The 21,694-nt window shown below is 44.8% G+C and overlaps 1 protein-coding gene across 4 annotated transcripts in view; it reads left to right on the forward strand.

Moving 5' to 3' along the window:
• CELSR1 (cadherin EGF LAG seven-pass G-type receptor 1) overlaps positions 1 to 21,694 on the forward strand; it is a 271,369-nt gene that overhangs the window by 192,703 nt on the left and 56,972 nt on the right. For all 4 annotated transcript variants that reach the window (XM_075345116.1, XM_075345117.1, XM_075345118.1 and 1 more), the window contains exons 8-16: positions 302 to 427; positions 3,020 to 3,186; positions 9,052 to 9,237; positions 9,405 to 9,518; positions 9,798 to 9,972; positions 11,127 to 11,268; positions 11,405 to 11,525; positions 12,264 to 12,447; positions 13,208 to 13,309. In XM_075345116.1, coding sequence (XP_075201231.1) covers positions 302 to 427; positions 3,020 to 3,186; positions 9,052 to 9,237; positions 9,405 to 9,518; positions 9,798 to 9,972; positions 11,127 to 11,268; positions 11,405 to 11,525; positions 12,264 to 12,447; positions 13,208 to 13,309 — 1,317 coding nt within the window. The remainder of the gene's footprint in view (positions 1 to 301; positions 428 to 3,019; positions 3,187 to 9,051; positions 9,238 to 9,404; positions 9,519 to 9,797; positions 9,973 to 11,126; positions 11,269 to 11,404; positions 11,526 to 12,263; positions 12,448 to 13,207; positions 13,310 to 21,694) is intronic.

A 21,694-nucleotide genomic window follows, 5' to 3' on the forward strand; every position in this document is an offset into this window, starting at 1 on the left:
TTATTCCCTTAAAGGATCTTCATCACATACATTTATGGCATATTGGTTGTTTCCATATTTTCCACTTACTATAATAAGGATTGAGCAAACATATATGGAGTTCATCGGCATCTCTATTTTTTGACCGTCGGAGACCAGTTCTTTGTAATTTATCCAGTTAAGCTATAAATGTATTTGAAACTACATTTCAATAGTGATTCTGGAAAAAAAAACAAAACCCTTTTATTTTTATCTTCCTAGCAGAATGACCTTAAAAATGTACTTGTTATTAATGGCTTCACATTAATCATTTCTTTCAAAGGTTGTTCGGCAAAGCAGAACTTTTGTGATACCAATGTATGTCAGAACCAGGGGACCTGTGTCAATAAGTGGAACACGTACTTCTGCGATTGTCCTCTGCATTATGGCGGGAAAAATTGTGAGCAAGGTACGTGCTGCTATTATTATGACTTGACCTACAGTCATGGCCAAAAGTTTTGAGAATGACACCAAAATTATATTTTCACATGATCTGTTGCCCTCTGGTTTTTAATTGTGTTTGTCTTATGTTTACATCACATACAGAAATATAATTGCAATCATATTATGAGTACCAAAAGGTTATATTGACAGTTAGAATGAGTTAATGCAGCAAGTCAATATTTGCAGTGTTGACCCTTCTTCTTCAGGACCTCTGCAATTCTCCCTGGCATGCTCTCAATCAACTTCTGGATCAAATCATGACTGATAGCTGTCCATTCTTGCATAAGCAATGCTTGCATTTTGCCAGAATTTGTTGGTTTTTGTTTGTCCACCCGTCTCTTGATGATTGCCCACAAGTTCTCAATGGGTTTAAGATCTGGGGAGTTTCCAGGCCATGGACCCAAAATCTCTATGTTTTGTTCCATAAGCCATTTAGTGATCACCTTTGCTTTATAGCAAGGTGCTCCATCTTGCTGGAAAAGGCATTGTTGGACGCCAAACTGCTCTTGGATAGTTGGGAGAAGTTGCTCTTGGAGGACATTCTGGTACCATTCTTTATTCATGGCTGTGTTTTTAGGCAAGACTGTGAGTGAGCCGATTCCCTTGGCTGAGAAGCAACTTTACACATGAATCGTTTCAGGATGCTTAACAGTTGGCATGAGACAAGACTGGTGGTAGCGCTCACCTCTTCTTCTCCTAATAAGCTGTTTTCCAGATGTCCCAAACAATCGAAAAGGGGATTCATCTGAGAAAATGACTTTACCCCAGTCCTCAGCAGTCCACTCCCTGTACCTTTTGCAGAATATCAGTCGGTCCCTGATGTTTTTTCTGGAGAGAAGTGGCTTCTTTGCTGCCCTCCTTGAAACCAGGCCTTGCTCAAGCAGTCTCCGCCTCACAGTGCGTGCAGAAGCACTCACACCAGCCTGCTGCTATTGCTGAGCTAGCTCGGCACTGCTGGTAGTCCGATCCCGCAGCTGAAACTGTTTTAAGATACGGTCCTGGCGTTTGCTGGTCCTTCTTGGGTGCCCTGGAGCCTTTTTGGCAACAATGGAAGCTCTCTCCTTGAAGTTCTTGATGATGCGATAGATTGTTGACTGAGGTGCAATCTTTGTAGCTGCGATACTCTTCCCTGTTAGGCCATTTTTGTGCAGAGCAATGATGGCTGCACGTGTTTCTTTAGAGATAACCATGGTTAACTGAAGAGAAACAATGATACCAAGCACCAGCCTCCTTTTAAAGTGTCCAGTGGTGTCATTCTTACTTAATCATGACTGATTGTTCGCCAGCCCTGTCCTCATCAACACCCACACCTGTGTGAATGGAACAATCACTAAAACAATGTTATCTGCTCCTTTTAAGGCAGGAATGCAATGATGTTGAAATGTATTTTGGGGGTTGAAGTTCATTTTCTTAGCCAATATTGACTTTGCAAGTAATTGCTGTTAAGCTGATCACTCTTTATGACATTCTGGAGTATATGCAAATTGCCATTAGAAAAACTTAAGCAGTAGACTTTGTAAAAATTAATATTTGTAGCATTCTCAAAACTTTTGGCCATGACTGTATAGTGTTGGTATGCAGGCCCCAATTTGTTATTTCTAAGTCTTTGAAGCCACTTTTTCTTTTGTTTTTTTAGTATTTAATGATGTTTGTGCAAAAGTTTGTACGCGGGTCATTAATAATGCCCAAAAATATGAAATGGTTTTTATTTTCAACTTTAGCCTGTTCTGCAACTTTTTAGTGCAATACTAATATGCTGCAAAATTCTTGGGGAAGGGTGGGCTGGAGCTCTTTACAACCCCACCCACACCCCTGATTGGCAGCTTTTTGTTTACAACATGCCTTCAGTAGTTGGGCGAGGTTAAACAGAGCTGATGGATAGAGACGAGCGGTTCCGTGGAGGTTCGGTTCGCCAGCAGCCAAGGAGCCGAGCCTCAACTGGCTCGAGCTTGACCCGAACCCTGGAGCAAGTAACTAATTGGTAGTTTGAGTCTCCGCCCACAAACAGCCAGCCATAAGCAGATCACTTCCGCGGAAGGGTGGGCGGGCTTTTTCAAACAATTATTTGGGTTGCACACTACATCCGATCACGCTGTTACCCCCAGTTTGCGCTATGCAAACATTGCAAGCAGCTTCCACAGGTCAGAGCACAGCGTTGCTCACCCAAGTGAAGTTCGCACATAAAGCATCCGAACCTTGAACCCGAACCTTGATTTTTTTAAGTTGTTGTTTGGTTCGAAAATTGAACTTCAGGTTCGCTCATCTCTACTCATGAACATAGAGAACTACATGGCAGCAGGTTTACTACTCCTCTTGTTATAATATCCTGCAAATATAACAGTGGTTTTCTAAAAAGTAAAGTAAGCAGCCCAGTAAGTGATACACCACTGGAATCAGGGGCTCTGTGTCTATATTATGCTGCTCTCAGATTAGGTGGCAAATACCCAATGACAGATTCTCTTTCATTGCAATATAATTATTATTACACTGTTTTTTTTCTGCGTTTTTCAAACAGTATGAAGTTTTTGATTAATTCCTCCTTCTAATATATTTTCAGTAATGCCATTTCCACAACGGTTCCAAGGAGATGGCATTGTTATATGGCCTGAGTTGGATGTTACAGTGTCTGTGCCATGGTTCATTGGGATAATGTTTAGAACCCGACAATCGACTGGAATGTTAATGCAAATTAATGCCGGTTCTTCAACTAAGATTAACATCCAGGTAGGTGAACAAGTGTTACTATGTAAGTATAGGACAAAGCATAGCAATACATCTGTAAATAACACATGTAATTCCATGGAAACTGGGGCTTGGGGGTGCTCACAGTGTCTGATTACAGTGTACGTCAGAAGTTTATGAGGGCTAATAATCTGATAGATGCCCCTGTAACCATACATCAATTATAGTTTTCTTGTAGTTGCTCTTTTAATTGGTAACTTGTTAGTTTACTAAAGGATCACTTCAGTGAATTTTTTTACATTTTTCCCTGTACTAGGTGTAATGTATTTGAGTGTAATTAGTGTAAGCACATACTCACTGTCCTCCATCGTCTCCCGGTATGAGCCCTGCTCTGCTCCGCTCCGACACACTCACTGCATTTGTAATTTGCCGAATTGCACAGCAATTGTTGTGTTGAGCAGAGGTCACTTTTTGAATGCCCACGAGGAAAAAGATGACTAGTGGCACACGCTGTCACATAAAAGTCCTTAGTTTATTGTAGGTGCATAAAAGGTGACCAGGTCCAAGATTGGATGCTGGTGCTAAGGAGGACAACGGCCATTTCGTGCAACCTCGCTTCTACGGCTCCTTTGGTATATCAAGGACCCGTAGAAGCGCAGGTGCACGAAACGTCAGTCATCCTCCTGAGCGCCAGCATCTGGTCCTGAACCCACTCACCTTTTATGCACCTACTTTACAGTAAGGACTTTTATGTGACAGCGTGTGCCACTATTCATCTTTTTCCTCGTGGATTTCTTCTGGACTAGCTTCCTTAAGTGAGTACCACTACACAGAGCCTTTGTGGATTTTCCTCCTCCTTTTGATCTGCTGCAGCATAAGATCAGGTAACACTGGGATGTATTACCACACCTGTTTGTTCTTGTTTCACTTTTTGAATGTTCTCAATATAAGTATAAGTTTCTGGGAGTTCAGAACTAGGTTCTGTAGCCTTGATCTGAGCCCCATAGACTTATATTGAGATTGTAACTGCGGTCCCTTAGGCCGAAAACACACTTCAGCATAAAAAACGTACGTGTGACACGGTCTGTTTTTTGGGTCCGTGTTCCGTTTTTTTGGGGCGTTTCTCCGGTACGCATGGCATCCGTGTGATGGCGTATGCTATCAGTGTTTGCGTGTAAAATGTCCGTGTGTGCGTGTAAAATGCCAGTGTATGTGTACGTGGAATGTCCGTGTGGAATGTCCGTGTGTGTGATGTAAAATGTCTTTGATACATGTCGGCTGACAGAAGACAGAGTTGCTCGATGAGAATGAACTCGGGTGAACTTCACCCGACTTCATTGTCATACCGCGGCTCTGTCTGTGTCGCCTACTGATTAGCGGTCACCCGTTAAGGACTCACCGGTGACCGCTAATCCCCTGAGTGACTGAATTGAGCAGTGCGATTAGTGCTGCTGTCACTCAGGTTACCCGCAGCCAGCTGGATCCTCCCCCCGAGACCGCAACTCACCTGTGACTTCATCGCTGTCACTCGGGCGACTTGCTGTCATAGGTGGAAGATCCAGCGGTGGCCGCGAGTAACCCGAGTGACAGCTCAGCTGATCGCGCTACTCACCTCAGTTGCTGCGTGGAGGTGACAGGAGCGGCGGTGTTCTTCTGCAGCTCCTGTCACCTTCATGTAGCAGAGCTGGAAGCGACGCGGGACCTCCTTGGATTACGCCGGACATGGATGGGTATTTGGGGCATAATAATTTGGTGATTGAGGGTATTTGTTATTGTTTATTATTTCAAATAAAGGATTTTTTCACTGTGTGTGTTTATTAACTTTAACTTGCAAGCTAATCATTGGCGGTGTCTCATAGACGCCTGCAATGATTAATCTTGGACTTATTGGCAGCTATGGGCTGCCATTAACTCCTTATTACCCCGATTGCCAACGCACCAGGGCAAATCGGGAAGAGCCGGGTAGAGTTCCAGAACTGTCGCATCTATTGTATGCAGCAATTCTGGGCGGCTGCTGGCTGATATTGTTAGGCTGGGGGGCTCCCCATAACGTGGGGCTCCCCATCCTGAGAATACCAGCCTTCAGCCGTATGGCTTTATCTTGGCTGGAATAAAAATTGGGGGGGACCGCACGCCGTTTTTTTTTAATTAATTTATTTCACTGCACAGTATAGACCCGCCCACCGGCTGCTGTGATTGGGTGCAGTGAAACAGCTGTCACTCAGCGTGTGGGCGTGTCTCACTGCAACCAATCATAGGCGCCTGTGGGTGGGGGAAGCAGGGAATAGTAGATTGATTAATGAGCGGCTGGCATTTTCAAATGAATTGAAGCCGCGTATTTTTGGCACAGCTGTTCTTCGCCGCGCTGGTGATCGGGGATTGGTAAGTATGAGCCGGGGGAAGAAACAGACCGAGCGCCAATGTAAGTATGACTGAGAACAGCAGAAAAAAAGGTAAGTAGACTGACTTTAATAAAAAAGGAAAAAAATAGATCCCTGGTTTAAAAACGCACACGGACGAAACGTGCTGAACACAGACATACTTCATGTGCCGTCCGTGCAGGCACGGACCCATAGACTATAGCGGGTCTGTGCCTACGTGCTGCCGGCCAAAAACGGACATGTCGTCCGTGTAGAAAACCGCACCACGTACTTATCACACGGACACACGTTCCGTGTGATTTTTCGTGTGTGTGCCATCACCCATTGAATAACATGGGTCTCTGTGTCTCCGGTATGTGCAAAAACGGACCAAACACGTACCAGAAACACGGATGTGTGTTGTAGGCCTTATAGTGATTGGGTAGGTTACAGGGGCGGCCTTGTGATGATGGCGTGGGGCTGATACCGGAAGAGGATAGCGGCTAATAAGTATGTTACTACACTATTTATACTTGCATACATGATATGTACCCCCCTCTGTGCTTCTTAAACTATCAATGTAACTTCTCTGTGTTATATACTAAGGCATGCACCTACCAGTCTGCAGGCATCCATGTCTTCTCCCCATTTAGCAGAGCAATAAGTGTTTTCTCACCCAACATTATTAGACATATGTTGTACATTGACTCTAATGTTGGATGCCCACTGTTAGAGTCTGGATAATATGTAATATCTATATATATAATTGCCTTATTCTGTCTGTCTGTCTGTCTGTCTTGCTCCAAAATTGTGTCCTTACGGTGACACAAAGCGGATTGGCCGCTGGGCTCGCCATGGCCCCGCCCCCCCGCACCGATTGGCCGCTTGCCCAGGCTCCGCCCCCACACGGATTGGCCGGCCGCTCACCCAGGCTCCGCCCCCCCACTCGGATTGGCCTCTCGCCCCGGCACCCTGCACATATTGGCAACTCGGCCACGCCCCGCCCCCCTCACGCAATGCACGCTCGCTCTGGCCCCGCACGCATTCCCCGAAGCGACACGGAGCCACGACTCCCAGGTGAGTACTGTACCCCCGGGAGCCCACATCAGCGTACGCCGCTAACCCAGCCGACACATACCCTCGCATTGCTGGGGTTGCTGGCGTGGGCTCCCGTGCGAGCGGGGGACGGGATACGCTGGTAACCATGGTAGCATAGTTACCAGCGCATCAAGGTCCTGCAGCGGCGGAACATACACACACGCACACACATAACAACACACACATCAGATCACACTCACTCTCACACACACCTCACGCACACCTCACACACACATCACATCGCATCCACACACTCACAACATCTTGGGATATCGCTTGCTTCTCGGCGGCGATACTGTGCAGTGAGCTTCCAGGACCTGCCGGAGGATCACATGGCCAGAAGCATGTGGTATCTCCGGATGTTGTGAGTGTGAGCGCATATGTGCAATATCGTCAGTGTGTGTGTGTGTGTGTGAGTGTATGCGATCGGGTGTGTGTGAGTGTATGCGATCGAGTGTGTGTGAGTGTATGCGATCGTGTGTGTGTGTGTGTATGCAATCGGGTGTGTGTGAGTGTCGGCAGAGGAGCACGGCGTGCTGGAGGAGGCTGGGAGGACAGAGGCTGATCCTGGGGAAGGCTGATGCTGGGGGAGGCTGGGAGGAGAGAGGCTGATGCTGGGGGAGGCTGGGAGGGTGTAGGCTGATGCTGGGGGAGGCTAATGCTGGGGGAGGATGGGAGGAGAGAGGCTGATGCTGAGGGAGGCTGGGAGGAGAGAGGCTGATGCTGGAGGAGGCTGGGAGGAGAGAGGCTTATGCTGGGGGAGGCTGGGAGGAGAGAGGCTTATGCTGGGGGAGGCTGGGAGGAGAGAGGCTGATGCTGGGGGAGGCTGGGAGGCGGAGGCTGATGCTGGGGGAGGCTGGGAGGCGGAGGCTGATGCTAGGGGAGGCTGGGAGGGGGGAGGCTGATGCTGGGGGAGGCTGAGGCTGGGCTAGGCTGGGAGGAGAGAGGCTGATGATGGGGACAGAGAGGCTGATGCTGGGGACAGAGAGGAGAGGCTGATGCTGGGAGGAGAGAGGCTGATGCTGGGAGGAGAGAGGCTGATGCTGGGGGCAGAGAGGCTGATGCTGGGGACAGAGAGGAGAGGCTGATGCTGGGAGGAGAGAGGCTGATGCTGGGAGGAGAGAGGCTGATGCTGGGGGCAGAGAGGCTGATGCTGGGGGCAGAGAGGCTGATGCTGGTGCAGCATGGGGGATGGAGCACGTTTGGGAGTGCGCAGCATGGGGGATGGAGCACGATGGGGAATGCTCAGCATGGGGGATGGAGCACGATGGGGGGTGCGCAGCATGGGGGATGGAGCACGATGGGGGGTGCGCAGCTTGGGGGATGGAGCACGTTTGGGAGTGCGCAGCTTGGGGGATGGAGCACGTTTGGGAGTGCGCAGCTTGGGGGATGGAGCACGATGGGGAGTGCGCAGCATGGGGGATGGAGCACGATGGGGAGTGCGCAGCATGGGGGATGGAGCACGATGGGGAGTGCGCAGCATGGGGGATGGAGTACGTTTGGGATTGCGCAGCATGGGGGATGGAGCACGTTTGGGAGTGCGCAGCATGGGGGATGGAGCACGTTTGGGAGTGCGCAGCATGGGGGATGGAGCACGATGGGGAGTACGCAGCATGGGGGATGGAGCACGATGGGGAGTGCGCAGCATGAGGGATGGAGCACGATGGGGGGTGTGCAGCATGAGGGATGGAGCACGATGGGGGGGTGCGCAGCATGGGGGATGGAGCACGATGGGGGGTGCGCAGCATGGGGGGTGCGCAGCATGGGGGATGGAGCACGATTGGGGGTGCGCAGCATGGGGGATGGAGCACGATGGGGGGTGCACACCTCCCCCCAAAACACACACACACACCGCCACACACGCACTGCACAACACACCACACACACACTGGGAACCACAAACACCGCCCTACACAGACACCCACACACACAGACAATGCCGCACACACACAACACCCAACACACAAACACCGCGGCACACACATATATACGCACATACCGCACAACACACACATTGCACAAAACATACCTCCCACCAAAACACACACACACACCCCACACCCACACAAACCGCGCAACACACACACCCAACGCTACAGACACACAGCGCTCCACAAACAACGCAACACATACAACGCAACACACAAACAACACCGCTCTCACCCCCCGCCACACCCAGACAACACCCAGAACATGTACAGCGCCCTACACAAACACTTGGTAACTACACACAACAACATCTATATATATATATATATATATATATATATATATATATATATATATATATATACAAAAATCATACATTAACTACACAATACGTAAATTCTAGAATACCCGATGCGTAGAATCGGGCCACCTTCTAGTATAGTATATATGAACAATACTCACATGATACTTAGCAATTGAAATAACATAACAAGACCTACCGATAACGTTTTTCATACAGATATTGAACAGTTACCTGGACTTTGAAGTATACAATGGAGTCACCCGTGTAGCTGGTATGAAGATCCAGCAGATGAGGGTCAGTGATGGTGAATGGCATCATTTGCTTATAGAGCTGAAGAGCTCCAAGGATGGGAAGGACATCAAGTATTTAGCTATCATGTATCTGGACTATGGCGTTTATCAGGTAAAAATGATTCCTCCATCATAAAAGCTTATAAAGTTGCAGTTTAAGCCCTAAACTCTTGTGTCGAAGTTATTTTTAAAGTGCAAGGGAAATTCAAGGAAAGAGGTTATGATTCTGCTAAAATAATGGATTATTTGCTCACAGTGTTTTCCTTTATGCCTTGACAGAACTCTGTGGAAATTGGCAATGATCTGCCGGGTGTGAAGCTGAAGGCCATCTTTGTTGGTGGATTATCAGACACAGACGGCCTTGTCACACAGGGGTTCACTGGCTGCATGAAGGTAACTGAAGAAATAATAGAAGTTGTTTTTAAAAAGAAAAAAAGATTCTTCCTTTACTAAATAATAGACCAACATTACACATTAAGGGGCTATTTCTGTCCTGTATTTTTTTTCATGGATGACCAAAACGACCTTTCATTAATATTTGCTTGCACTATTTATAGAGGACATCAAAGTAAAATAAATGACTATCCTAAATGGTTGCATCAAGTGAAATTAACATTCTCATAGTGTGGTCATTGGCATAATCACTTTTATCCTCCATTATTCATTATTTAGGGAGTAAGAATGGGAGAAACGTCAACAAATATAGGAACACTTAATATGAATAAGGCTGAAGTCATCAACGTGGAAAGTGGCTGTGACGTGGACAATCCTTGTGATGCCAATCCGTGTCCTTACAACAGTGACTGCTCTGACGATTGGGATAGTTTTTCGTGCACCTGTGAACCAGGTAGGACTAACTTCATACATTTTACATGTGTTAGAAAGTAGGTTTGTATGCAAGTTTGTATAGAGAAAAACCACAATGAAGACATATAGAAGCAGGGAAAACATGTATTCTTAGAGAGTCTTAGGATAAAATAGAAGCCATCAAAGTGATAAGCTGATCAGCACAAGTTCAGCTTCTCTAAACCATTTTAATAAGTGTGAGTTGGCGGAGAAAGTTACATCATGCTTGGCATTTCACCTACGCCGGCCAGCTATATAATAAAAAGACTGATGGCGCATCCTACATTCTAATGTGAACAGGTGCAAACTGAACATGAAACCTAGCAGCCAAAGGAGACAGCTGCACTCTGTAGTGCTATGATATGTGTAATAATGAATATGGGAAATGAACATGTAAAAATTGAGATACTTGGCACACAAAAATGGTCAGTTTTATCTGAGCCCAACAGCCAACGGCAAGGCAACCTCTTTTCTCGGGTCCCTTGCCTACTCTAATGCCTCTCTGTGGGTTAAAAAAAAAACCTCCAATTTATGGGCAGACAGGAACTTGCAAATGAAGAATTAAAATCGCGTAAGGCCAACAATATAACACACTTGGCCACATTATCTATAACACAGATATGGCACACCATTAAGTTATACACTATCCTTCTCAAACCATCTGTATATGCATCAACTTGAGTCCACTGTTGACCTTTGTGTAAAGTTAAGGTCATCCTCAGAAGTAACAGGTAAAAAGGACTATATTTAATATTTACAACCCCTAAGAGATTAATGGGTTAAGGTTTTAACTACTATTTCTGGTGGTCAGTGTTTTTAACCCTAACTGGCATATTTAAATAAAATATTAATATTTGATCTAATCAAGAACTGCATAACTCACAATTGTGCTGCAGCCAGTAGTCACTGATCGTATATCAGCATTGCTTGCTTGCCCACTTGTGCGCCGTGTTGTACAATTGTGACCTAATATCCACTGTGTGACCATGAATTACCAAGGTTTAGAAAAAAACACCGTCCTAATTATCTCCAGTCACTCACAGACCTATAACACATGTGGTATTGTCGGCATTCGTCACGATATTTGAAAGGTCTCTGCTCTGATGTGGCATCTGCCCAGCAGCACATGTAACTGTATCCTCCACTTTCCTTTAGGGTTCTTTGGGAGAGACTGTGTAGATGTGTGCAGCTTGAACCCATGTGAGCATGTCTCTACTTGTGCTCGTAAGCCAAGCTCTTCTCATGGATACACGTGTGAATGTGCAGCAAACTACTATGGACAATACTGTGAGAACAAGTAAGGGAAAAGTTACTTGTCTTAATCCTGCCAAGATTTCTATCGGCAAGCTGAGCAGTCGTTTGATATTATACTGTATCTATTCTCCATTGTTATCGTTTCTTAATCTAAGTTCCATTTTATCTCCCATTTTTAGAGTGGATTTGCCATGTCCGAGAGGCTGGTGGGGTAATCCAATCTGTGGACCCTGTAACTGTGATGTTAGTAAAGGATTTGACCCTGATTGTAATAAGACAAATGGAGAATGCCGCTGTAAGGTAAGGATGTGTTGGGATCTCTTCCAGTATGTTAAAGGAAGCCATCATAGAAAATAACCTAATGTTTAAATCAAGTTGTATCAAAGAAAACAAAAAACTTGGCAATGGTTTTGTTTTTCAGTATCACGAAAACACAAAATTACTAAGCTTGCAATTTTCGCACTGGCCACTGGGGCTTTTTTTTTTTTTTTAGACTCGCGCTTCCTGTCCTTTCAGGAAGACTTTTCAGCAATGCTTCATATCGGTAAAGGCTGGCTTACAATGACAGGTAGCTCAAAGCCAAGGAACAGCAATCACAATAGGTGATGTCACAGCTCGCTCTACCTTCACAATGACCTTGAGATGATCGGAACTCATTGTGACTATGTACATGTGTTGTTTCCCAAAACAACAGGAAGTTAGAGTCTAAAACAGCCCACGTGGCCAGTGTGAAAATGTCTATTTTTATTTTTAATACAAATTGTGATAAAGAAAACCATTGCCAAAAGTTAAAAAACATACTTTAAACACAAAAACCTGATTTACACAATGAGCAGTGTTTTGATGATTGCGTCCCTTTATAGTGTGCAGAATAATTTAATACCATGCTAGAGTTTTCCACTTTAGGGACAGAAATTATATAGTCACCCAATTATTGTTTACTATGTGGGAAAAAAATTCACTATTAATACTCTGAAAGTGTAATGAAAAGATCCCAATCATGTCTTGTATTAATTAGTCGTCTTGTCGTCTTTGCAGGACAATTACTACAGGCCGCAGGACAGTGACACTTGTTACCCATGTGACTGCTTCCCTTCAGGAGCATATGAACGTGGTTGTGACATGGAGACTGGTCAGTGCCCATGCAAACCAGGCGTCATTGGGCGCCAGTGCAACCGCTGTGACAATCCTTTTGCAGAGGTCACTAATGATGGCTGTGAAGGTACGAGATAAATGAAAATTATGATTACTAGTCTTTTGTTCAGCTAAACCTTCATGTTATGTATCATGGGTAGGTAGGTAGGTAGGGTTAATTCCTTGCACCATCCTCTGTAATTTGTTGGGTTATGTGGACACAGCCAATGTTTGCATTGTAAAGAACTGTTTCCTAATCAATAGGTCATGTCATAGGTCGCAGCACATACAGCTCTGATAATAAGCCTACTGGTGGTATATACATAAGGTAGTGTAAGTGTGTATCTTGCACACATAATTATGAGCATACTGTCGGTGTTGATCTTTTCCAATATACATATAAATGGGATTTTATGTATTCTCCTACCGTAATCTCACTAGAGAGGAAATCATGTGTGTTTCCATGACTGGCTTTCCCACTAAATCATCAGAAGTGACGTTAGGTTTTGTTATTTTAAACCTTTTTTGGCCCATGATGAGTGAGCAGTGAACAGCTGCAGAGACTATGACAATTTTATTATTCTTGGCTCGTGAACAGTAGAGGTGACAAGAAATGAAGTGTTATTGTACAGTGAATGAAAGTCTGTCTTCCCTGGTATTGTCTGTTCACCATTGTGGTTCTGTATCATAATAATACTAGCTTGTACATCCCATATCTGTCATTTCTCTACAACGCTGCCGTTTCCTTATTCCTTATGAAGGCATTATTTACACTGGAGGTTATTTGTACCCGTCAGTCAAGACACGATTGGGAACCGTGTGTGATTTGCTCTCTTCCTTTATTGCAGTGATTTATAATGCATGTCCTAAGGCCTTCGAGGCTGGAATCTGGTGGCCACAGACCAAGTTTGGTCAACCAGCTGCTGTTCCTTGTCCCAAGGGATCTGTCGGTAAGTCTAGCTGTAAAATCTGTTTGTGAAGCTATATGGAAATTTCATGGAGTAAACAATTTGCTGTCATAGAAAAGTGTAGAAAAGTTAACCAACAAGAAGGGGAAAAAGTGCTAAAATTTGTGGATCAGATACCACGTGATGACACTTGTACAGACAATGTAGAGCAGCACATAGGACTTCTGAAATATCTTCAGTACAGAACAGGAAGTCTGTTAGGCCTAGTGGCCAGTGTAAATTTTTTTTTTATTTTGTCTTTTTTTTTATAGTGTTATTTCTGGTGTCACATTACTTTCACTGTACCTTTTGGGATACATAAAATCCTCCTAGCATTTGCAATTATAAAAAACAAAAATCTTATATTTTATACAACGTGGATGATGGGTCTGTGTATTGAGAGTGTGAGGAGAATGTTCTAATGTATCAACATCATGCAATTTACATTTTTTTCTCACCCACTTAAAGGGAACCTGTCACCAGATTTGTCCCTTATAAACTGTGGCCACCACCAGTGAGCTCTTATATAACGCATTCTAGACTACTGTATATAAGATCCCAGGCTGCTCTGTATAACCTAAAAAACAGCTTTTAGTATACTCACCCATGACGCAGTATGTATGGTTTGATGGGTGTAGCTGATGTCAGTCCGATGCCTTTTCTCTTCTTACGATCGCTGTCCTCTTTCCCCGCTTTGTGTGGATGATGCGTCCTACGTCATCCACACAGAGGCCACCATTGCGCTTCTGCCCTTACGCAGTTCTTTCTGCCCTATTGCGGGCAGAGTAAAGAATTGTAGTGCGCATGCGCGGGCAGTCTTTGACCTGTCCCTGCGCATTACAGTACTTTGCTCTGCCCTCAGCAGGGCTGAGAGAAATGCACAGGAGTGTAACAGAGGACTATGTGTGGATGAAGTAAGACACTGGGAAGTAGGACGGCGATTGGAAGCAGAGGGCAGAGCCGGACCGAGAGCAATGATGTCCATCTGACCCGCCCGCCCCACAGGTGAGTATAATAAAAGATTGTTTTTATTTAAGACATATCGGCCTGGGCTCTTATATAGATTTTTCTGGAATACTGACTATAAGGGCTCGGTGGTGGGACAAATCTGGAGAGTGGTTCCCTTTAAAAAGTGTCATTAGAGTTTGGAACATTCACAATTGATTTTTACACTGGTCCTGCAGAATATTTTCTACCAATTGTAAAGGGTGGTTATTTCCATAGTTGTCGAAAATACAGTAACCTCGTATGTTTTGTGTCAGTGTCTGTTTTGCGTTCTTTAAAAAAAAAAAAAAGGACCGTTGTCCATCTGTGTGCTGGTGTGTTTGTTATCCTTGTTATCCATTTGCGTTGTATGTGTCCCATATACCGTATTTTTCGGACCATAAGACGCACTTTTTTCCCCCCAAATGTTGGGGAAAAGTGGGGGGTGCGTCTTATGGTCTGAATGTGGCTGCGGGGAATGTGGGTGCTGCGGTGGAGCGGGTCATCGGGGGCACGAGCAGGCTGTAGCAGCCTGCCGTGACCACGTGGACCCGCTCATTTAATATGCACGCCCATCCCCCGCCCATCATCCCTCAGCGCTGAAGCCGGCGCTGACAGGTGGGCGGGATGATGGGCGGGGGATAAACAGCCGGCTCGCATGATCACCCCTGGCAACTACGGCCTGGAGTGATCATGTGCGGCTGTATTCACTGCTCCCCGCGCGTCATCATCAGCGCGGGGAGCAGTGAATCAGTGAGTGTACAGTACTCACTGTTCCCTGCAGCATCGCTCGTCCTTCCGTCTGTGTCAGCGGCAGCGCCGCTGATTGGAGCCGTCCCCATTACCCTGCTGGATCGCGATCATCTCCTGTGTTTGTGCCGGCAGCTGAGTGGAGACTAGCGGCCGCACAGCGATGACGTCATCGCTGTGCGCACGTGTCCACACGCAGCGGCCGGGACACTGGCACAGACACAGGAGATGATCGCGATCCAGCAGGGTAATGGGGACGGCTCCAATCAGCGGCGCTGCCGCTGACACAGACGGAAGGACGAGCGATGCTGCAGGGAGTGAGGTAAAGTGAGGTGAGTATGAACGTTTATTTTTTTTATGTGCCACAGGATGCGGCCATACACCAGGATGGGGGCATATTATGAGCCGGATGGGGGCATATTATGAGCCGGATGGGGGCATATTATGAGCCAGATGGGGGCATATTATGAGCCGGATGGGGGCATATTATGAGCAGGATGGGGGCATATTATGAGCCGGATGGGGGCATATTATGAGCCGGATGGGGGCATATGATGAGCAGGATGGGGGCATATGATGAGCCGGATGGGGGCATATGATGAGCCAGATGGGGGCATATGATGAGCCAGATGGGGGCATATTATGAGCCGGATGGGGGCATATTATGAGCCGGATGGGGGCATATTATGAGCAGGATGGGGGCATATTATGAGCCGGATGGGGCCATATGCCATGATGGGTTATATAGCAGGATGCGGCCACATGCCAGTATATAGCAGGATGCGGCCATATGGCAGGATTACGGTGTATAGCGGATGAGGGACATATACTGTATATACCAGGCAGGGAGGATCATTACCAGGATGCGGCACCTTAGTAGAGAATTTGGGGACATTACCCCCATAACAGTGTCAGCAGCAGATCCTCGCCCCATGACAGTGTGTCATGACCACATTTTTTGCTTAAAATTTTATTTTCCTATTTTCCTCCTCTAAAACCAGGGTGCGTCTTATAGTCCGGTGCGTCTTATAGTCCGAAAAATACGGTATTACCACTTGTTGGTGAAAAACTAACCCTTTTACTTAAATGGGCTGCCTCGGCCAACACTTTGGACAAATTGGACATGTCTCCAATTTTTTCATATGTCCATTCTTCTGCATAAAGAAATTAGATCTGTGAATAGCCATATGGACCATAATGTGTTTGTGCTCTGTCTATGGAAAACACAAGCAGCACACATCATGGATATCTCGGTATGAGTGGGTTCAGACACGCTTATGAGAAATTGGCTGATTTTCATCCAGAAAACTGATAATTTTCATCTGTATGGTTATCCATATGTTTATATTTTACGCCCATGTGACATCCGCTCGGCTTCCTTACACATCAATAAATGTTTAAGATTAATTGCAGTTAACTAAGTTAATAATTAGGGATGATCGAATACTTCGATTATTCTGCTTCGCGAATATTTTCCGAATACCTCGCCGCTATTCGACTATTCATGAATAATCGATGCGCAATGTAAGTCTATGGGAAACCCGAATAACAACTATTCGGAACTATTCGGGCTTTCCATAGACTTACATTGCGCATCGAATAGTCGAATAGCGGCGAGGTATTAAGAAAATATTCGCAAAGCCGAATAATTGAAGTATTCGATCATCCCTATTATTAATAATGGCTTTAAACAAAAAGAAGAGAACCATACGACCAAAATCCAAGTGCAAAAAGTGAGATCTTTATTAGTAGGGGTAGGTGCAGGGCGGCACAATACAAGTGGGACGACAGACAATCAGACACTGACCATATTAGAAGACAATCAATAATTGCAATATTACAACCATGTAAAAATCACAAAACCTCAATCACCATGTGTACATAGGGGAGACCATTGAAATCCGCTCTCCCAATTTAAAAAATTATTATAGATGTCCACCGAGTGGAAAATGTCATCACAATTGTTCTTACAGGGACAGGGGATTTACCCGTATCTCCCATGTATCAACCTACTCATAGAAATCCAATGTGTAGACAGTTTCAATGGAGTCCCAAACTATGTACTTAGATGATGAGATCTCGCTAGAGGCATATCCTGAGTAAACATCAATCCAGGGTAGACACACTATGCAGGAGCATCAAGAGCATGATGCAATCAATGTATTATCATATGCATTAACATCACTCTGTAAACCCACAATGGGCATCATAAACAGACTGTAGTCATGACCATGCCCAGGATTGCACACAGAATACCAATGGACGTATGACATCACTCAGGAAAGGCTATACCATTATATATAGAGAAAACTAGCATTTCCATATGACTAGTTAGCGTGGGTCCTTACTATTGCACCACAGTACCTCTGTATATAGGGAGGACCTCACAAAATCATGCCAGTATTACGAAAGAGCACTATACCTGAGGGATTAGTGGTCAGTGGATGTTGTCCGCGTCCTTCCCGACGGCCGTTTCGGCGAGAAGCCTTCGTCAGGGGGCGTGTATAGTGTGGGGGAACACGTGGTTTAAAAAAGGAGCGTCAACCAATCACCGCCGGTAACAGTATTGGTGACGCAGGCAGTAACCAGGGCAGCACAGGACGCTCAACGCAAGCCGCGCATACTTCCTGCCCGACAGTTCCGGTCACATGACCGCCACGTGTGCGCATCACGTGGCCGTCACACGAGCGGACGTCACACAAGGAAGACGGCGCGGCAATACGGAGACGCCCACTGCTCACATGGCGCCTGCGCATATATACACCACTATTACATATGCGGTATAAAGTCAGCATTAATGTGAGGAGAATGTTTATGAACGGGACAACATGCTGGGTATATAATATAGCCGGTGCATATGTATATCATAGATGCATGAATACCACAGATACATCACTATTACCTATGCGGTATAGAATCAGCATTAATGTGAGGAGAACATTTATGGGCGGGACAAAATGCTGGGTATATAATATAGCCGGTGCATATGTATATCATAGATGCATGAATACCTCAAATACATAATGACAGATGTAAACATGACATGTACAGAAGCATATAGCTATAGATCATAAACATTTAAGTAGTAATTAACCATAGGATCAGCATGAAAAACATGTAAAGCATTAAACAAATCCATTTCCCCATGAAAAACTACAACATTTGGGAAACATCATACTATGTAAGGGATCAGTTTATCCAGATTCAGCATTTAGTGAGATATCCGAACCATATAGGCAACAATAGGAAAAAATTATTATTATTATTGTATAAAATGCTATCATATCAATTCATATTGATCCCCTACATACATTCCCGTAAGGTGTAACTACGTCCTGTATATCAGGCAACCAACCCGCTCATGATAATAACAATAGCATCCAAAAAAACCCCCACAATGCTCTGTGGATATAAATTCCAAAATATGGGAACTTCATGATGCCATGATCGAAACTGCATACTCAGTGGCAATTCCAAATAGTAGTCATGACATCACGAAGAAAATAGAATGCTACCATGTAAAATCATGCCGATCCTTTACATATATACACATAAAGTGCAATGGTGTCATATATACATCTCTCACTGGGGCTACCCAGCATAAACCATACCCATAATATCCATAAAGCACAATACTCTATACACATACACAGGCTAACACACAACCAGAATGTCGGATGTTCTTGAAGCTTGGTGCAGTCCCGAATCTTCACATAAATATGGAGACTTCAAGATGATATGGGGAATTTATCAAATTTCAATCATACAAGTATACCCGGAGGATGAGAGGGAAACGCCTATAATGAATAAATAGAAATTAAAAACTAGATAACATACATTAAAACCAATGTATAAAAACAAAACCACATAGAATACCCCCACAGATAGATGACACTAGGAGGACCATGCTTATCACAAAAAGGGGGCATAGGAGATATTTTCGTTCAATCCCAGAGGGTGAAGAGTCTTTAATTCCCAAATCCATCTTGTCTCCATTTTGGCCAGTCGTTGGCTAATCTTGCCACCCCGGATGTTAGAATCAAGATGGTCAATGCCCCTGACTCGTAACAACATAGGATCAGATTGATGGTATTGTTTAAAGTGACGTGGGATGGTTTTTAACAATGAGATATCGGAGCAATTAGCTGCTGCGATAATCCCATTAACGTGTTCCCGAATACGTACTTTAAATTGCCTAGTTGTCAGGCCCACATATATTTTGGGGCAGGGGCAGATGGCATAGTAAATGACTGCCGACGTTGTACAGGTGATAAGTTTCTTAATGGAGAAAGTGTGTGTACCCATAGAGTCCGTAAACGTATTCGTCCTGTCCACATTCGGACAGGCCACACAACGACCACATGGTACACAACCAACACGAGGAGCCACAGGGCCAAAGGGAGTTGGCTGTATGTTCTCGTCGTAATGGCTTGCCACAAGATGATCACGGAGATTTTTAGATCTCCGAATGCTTAACATTGGTCTCTCAGAGATCATCTGAGCCAATATGGGATCAGCCTGCAAGACTGGCCAAAATTTCTGCAGGCAAAATCTCATAGCTGAAAATTGGCCATGGTAGTCAGTTACGAATCTCACGGTTTTGCTCCGATATCTCATTGTTAAAAACCATCCCACGTCACTTTAAACAATACCAGCATTAGCATTCTATTTTCTTCGTGATGTCATGACTACTATTTGGAATTGCCACTGAGTATGCAGTTTCGATCATGGCATCATGAAGTTCCCATATTTTGGAATTTATATCCACAGAGCATTGTGGGGGTTTTTTTGGATGCTATTGTTATTATCATGAGCGGGTTGGTTGCCTGATATACAGGACGTAGTTACACCTTACGGGAATGTATGTAGGGGATCAATATGAATTGATATGATAGCATTTTATACAATAATAATAATAATTTTTTCCTATTGTTGCCTATATGGTTCGGATATCTCACTAAATGCTGAATCTGGATAAACTGATCCCTTACATAGTATGATGTTTCCCAAATGTTGTAGTTTTTCATGGGGAAATGGATTTGTTTAATGCTTTACATGTTTTTCATGCTGATCCTATGGTTAATTACTACTTAAATGTTTATGATCTATAGCTATATGCTTCTGTACATGTCATGTTTACATCTGTCATTATGTATTTGAGGTATTCATGCATCTATGATATACATATGCACCGGCTATATTATATACCCAGCATTTTGTCCCGCCCATAAATGTTCTCCTCACATTAATGCTGATTCTATACCGCATAGGTAATAGTGATGTATCTGTGGTATTCATGCATCTATGATATACATATGCACCGGCTATATTATATACCCAGCATGTTGTCCCGTTCATAAACATTCTCCTCACATTAATGCTGACTTTATACCGCATATGTAATAGTGGTGTATATATGCGCAGGCGCCATGTGAGCAGTGGGCGTCTCCGTATTGCCGCGCCGTCTTCCTTGTGTGACGTCCGCTCGTGTGACGGCCACGTGATGCGCACACGTGGCGGTCATGTGACCGGAACTGTCGGGCAGGAAGTATGCGCGGCTTGCGTTGAGCGTCCTGTGCTGCCCTGGTTACTGCCTGCGTCACCAATACTGTTACCGGCGGTGATTGGTTGACGCTCCTTTTTTAAACCACGTGTTCCCCCACACTATACACGCCCCCTGACGAAGGCTTCTCGCCGAAACGGCCGTCGGGAAGGACGCGGACAACATCCACTGACCACTAATCCCTCAGGTATAGTGCTCTTTCGTAATACTGGCATGATTTTGTGAGGTCCTCCCTATATACAGAGGTACTGTGGTGCAATAGTAAGGACCCACGCTAACTAGTCATATGGAAATGCTAGTTTTCTCTATATATAATGGTATAGCCTTTCCTGAGTGATGTCATACGTCCATTGGTATTCTGTGTGCAATCCTGGGCATGGTCATGACTACAGTCTGTTTATGATGCCCATTGTGGGTTTACAGAGTGATGTTAATGCATATGATAATACATTGATTGCATCATGCTCTTGATGCTCCTGCATAGTGTGTCTACCCTGGATTGATGTTTACTCAGGATATGCCTCTAGCGAGATCTCATCATCTAAGTACATAGTTTGGGACTCCATTGAAACTGTCTACACATTGGATTTCTATGAGTAGGTTGATACATGGGAGATACGGGTAAATCCCCTGTCCCTGTAAGAACAATTGTGATGACATTTTCCACTCGGTGGACATCTATAATAATTTTTTAAATTGGGAGAGCGGATTTCAATGGTCTCCCCTATGTACACATGGTGATTGAGGTTTTGTGATTTTTACATGGTTGTAATATTGCAATTATTGATTGTCTTCTAATATGGTCAGTGTCTGATTGTCTGTCGTCCCACTTGTATTGTGCCGCCCTGCACCTACCCCTACTAATAAAGATCTCACTTTTTGCACTTGGATTTTGGTCGTATGGTTCTCTTCTTTTTGTTATTAACTGCGACTTGTCCTCAGTCCCCATCCAGGATTCTATACGTATTATGATGGTTACTATTTATACTTATGTCTGGTAAATCATGGTGTGGCTGTGGTTTCTTTTGATTAATAATGGCTTTGTATTCTTGAAAATTAGATGCGATGTGGACGATCCGTATAAGAGCTGA

This window comes from Anomaloglossus baeobatrachus, chromosome 4 (assembly GCF_048569485.1).
Source record: "Anomaloglossus baeobatrachus isolate aAnoBae1 chromosome 4, aAnoBae1.hap1, whole genome shotgun sequence".
NCBI classification, from domain to species: Eukaryota; Metazoa; Chordata; class Amphibia; order Anura; family Aromobatidae; genus Anomaloglossus; species Anomaloglossus baeobatrachus.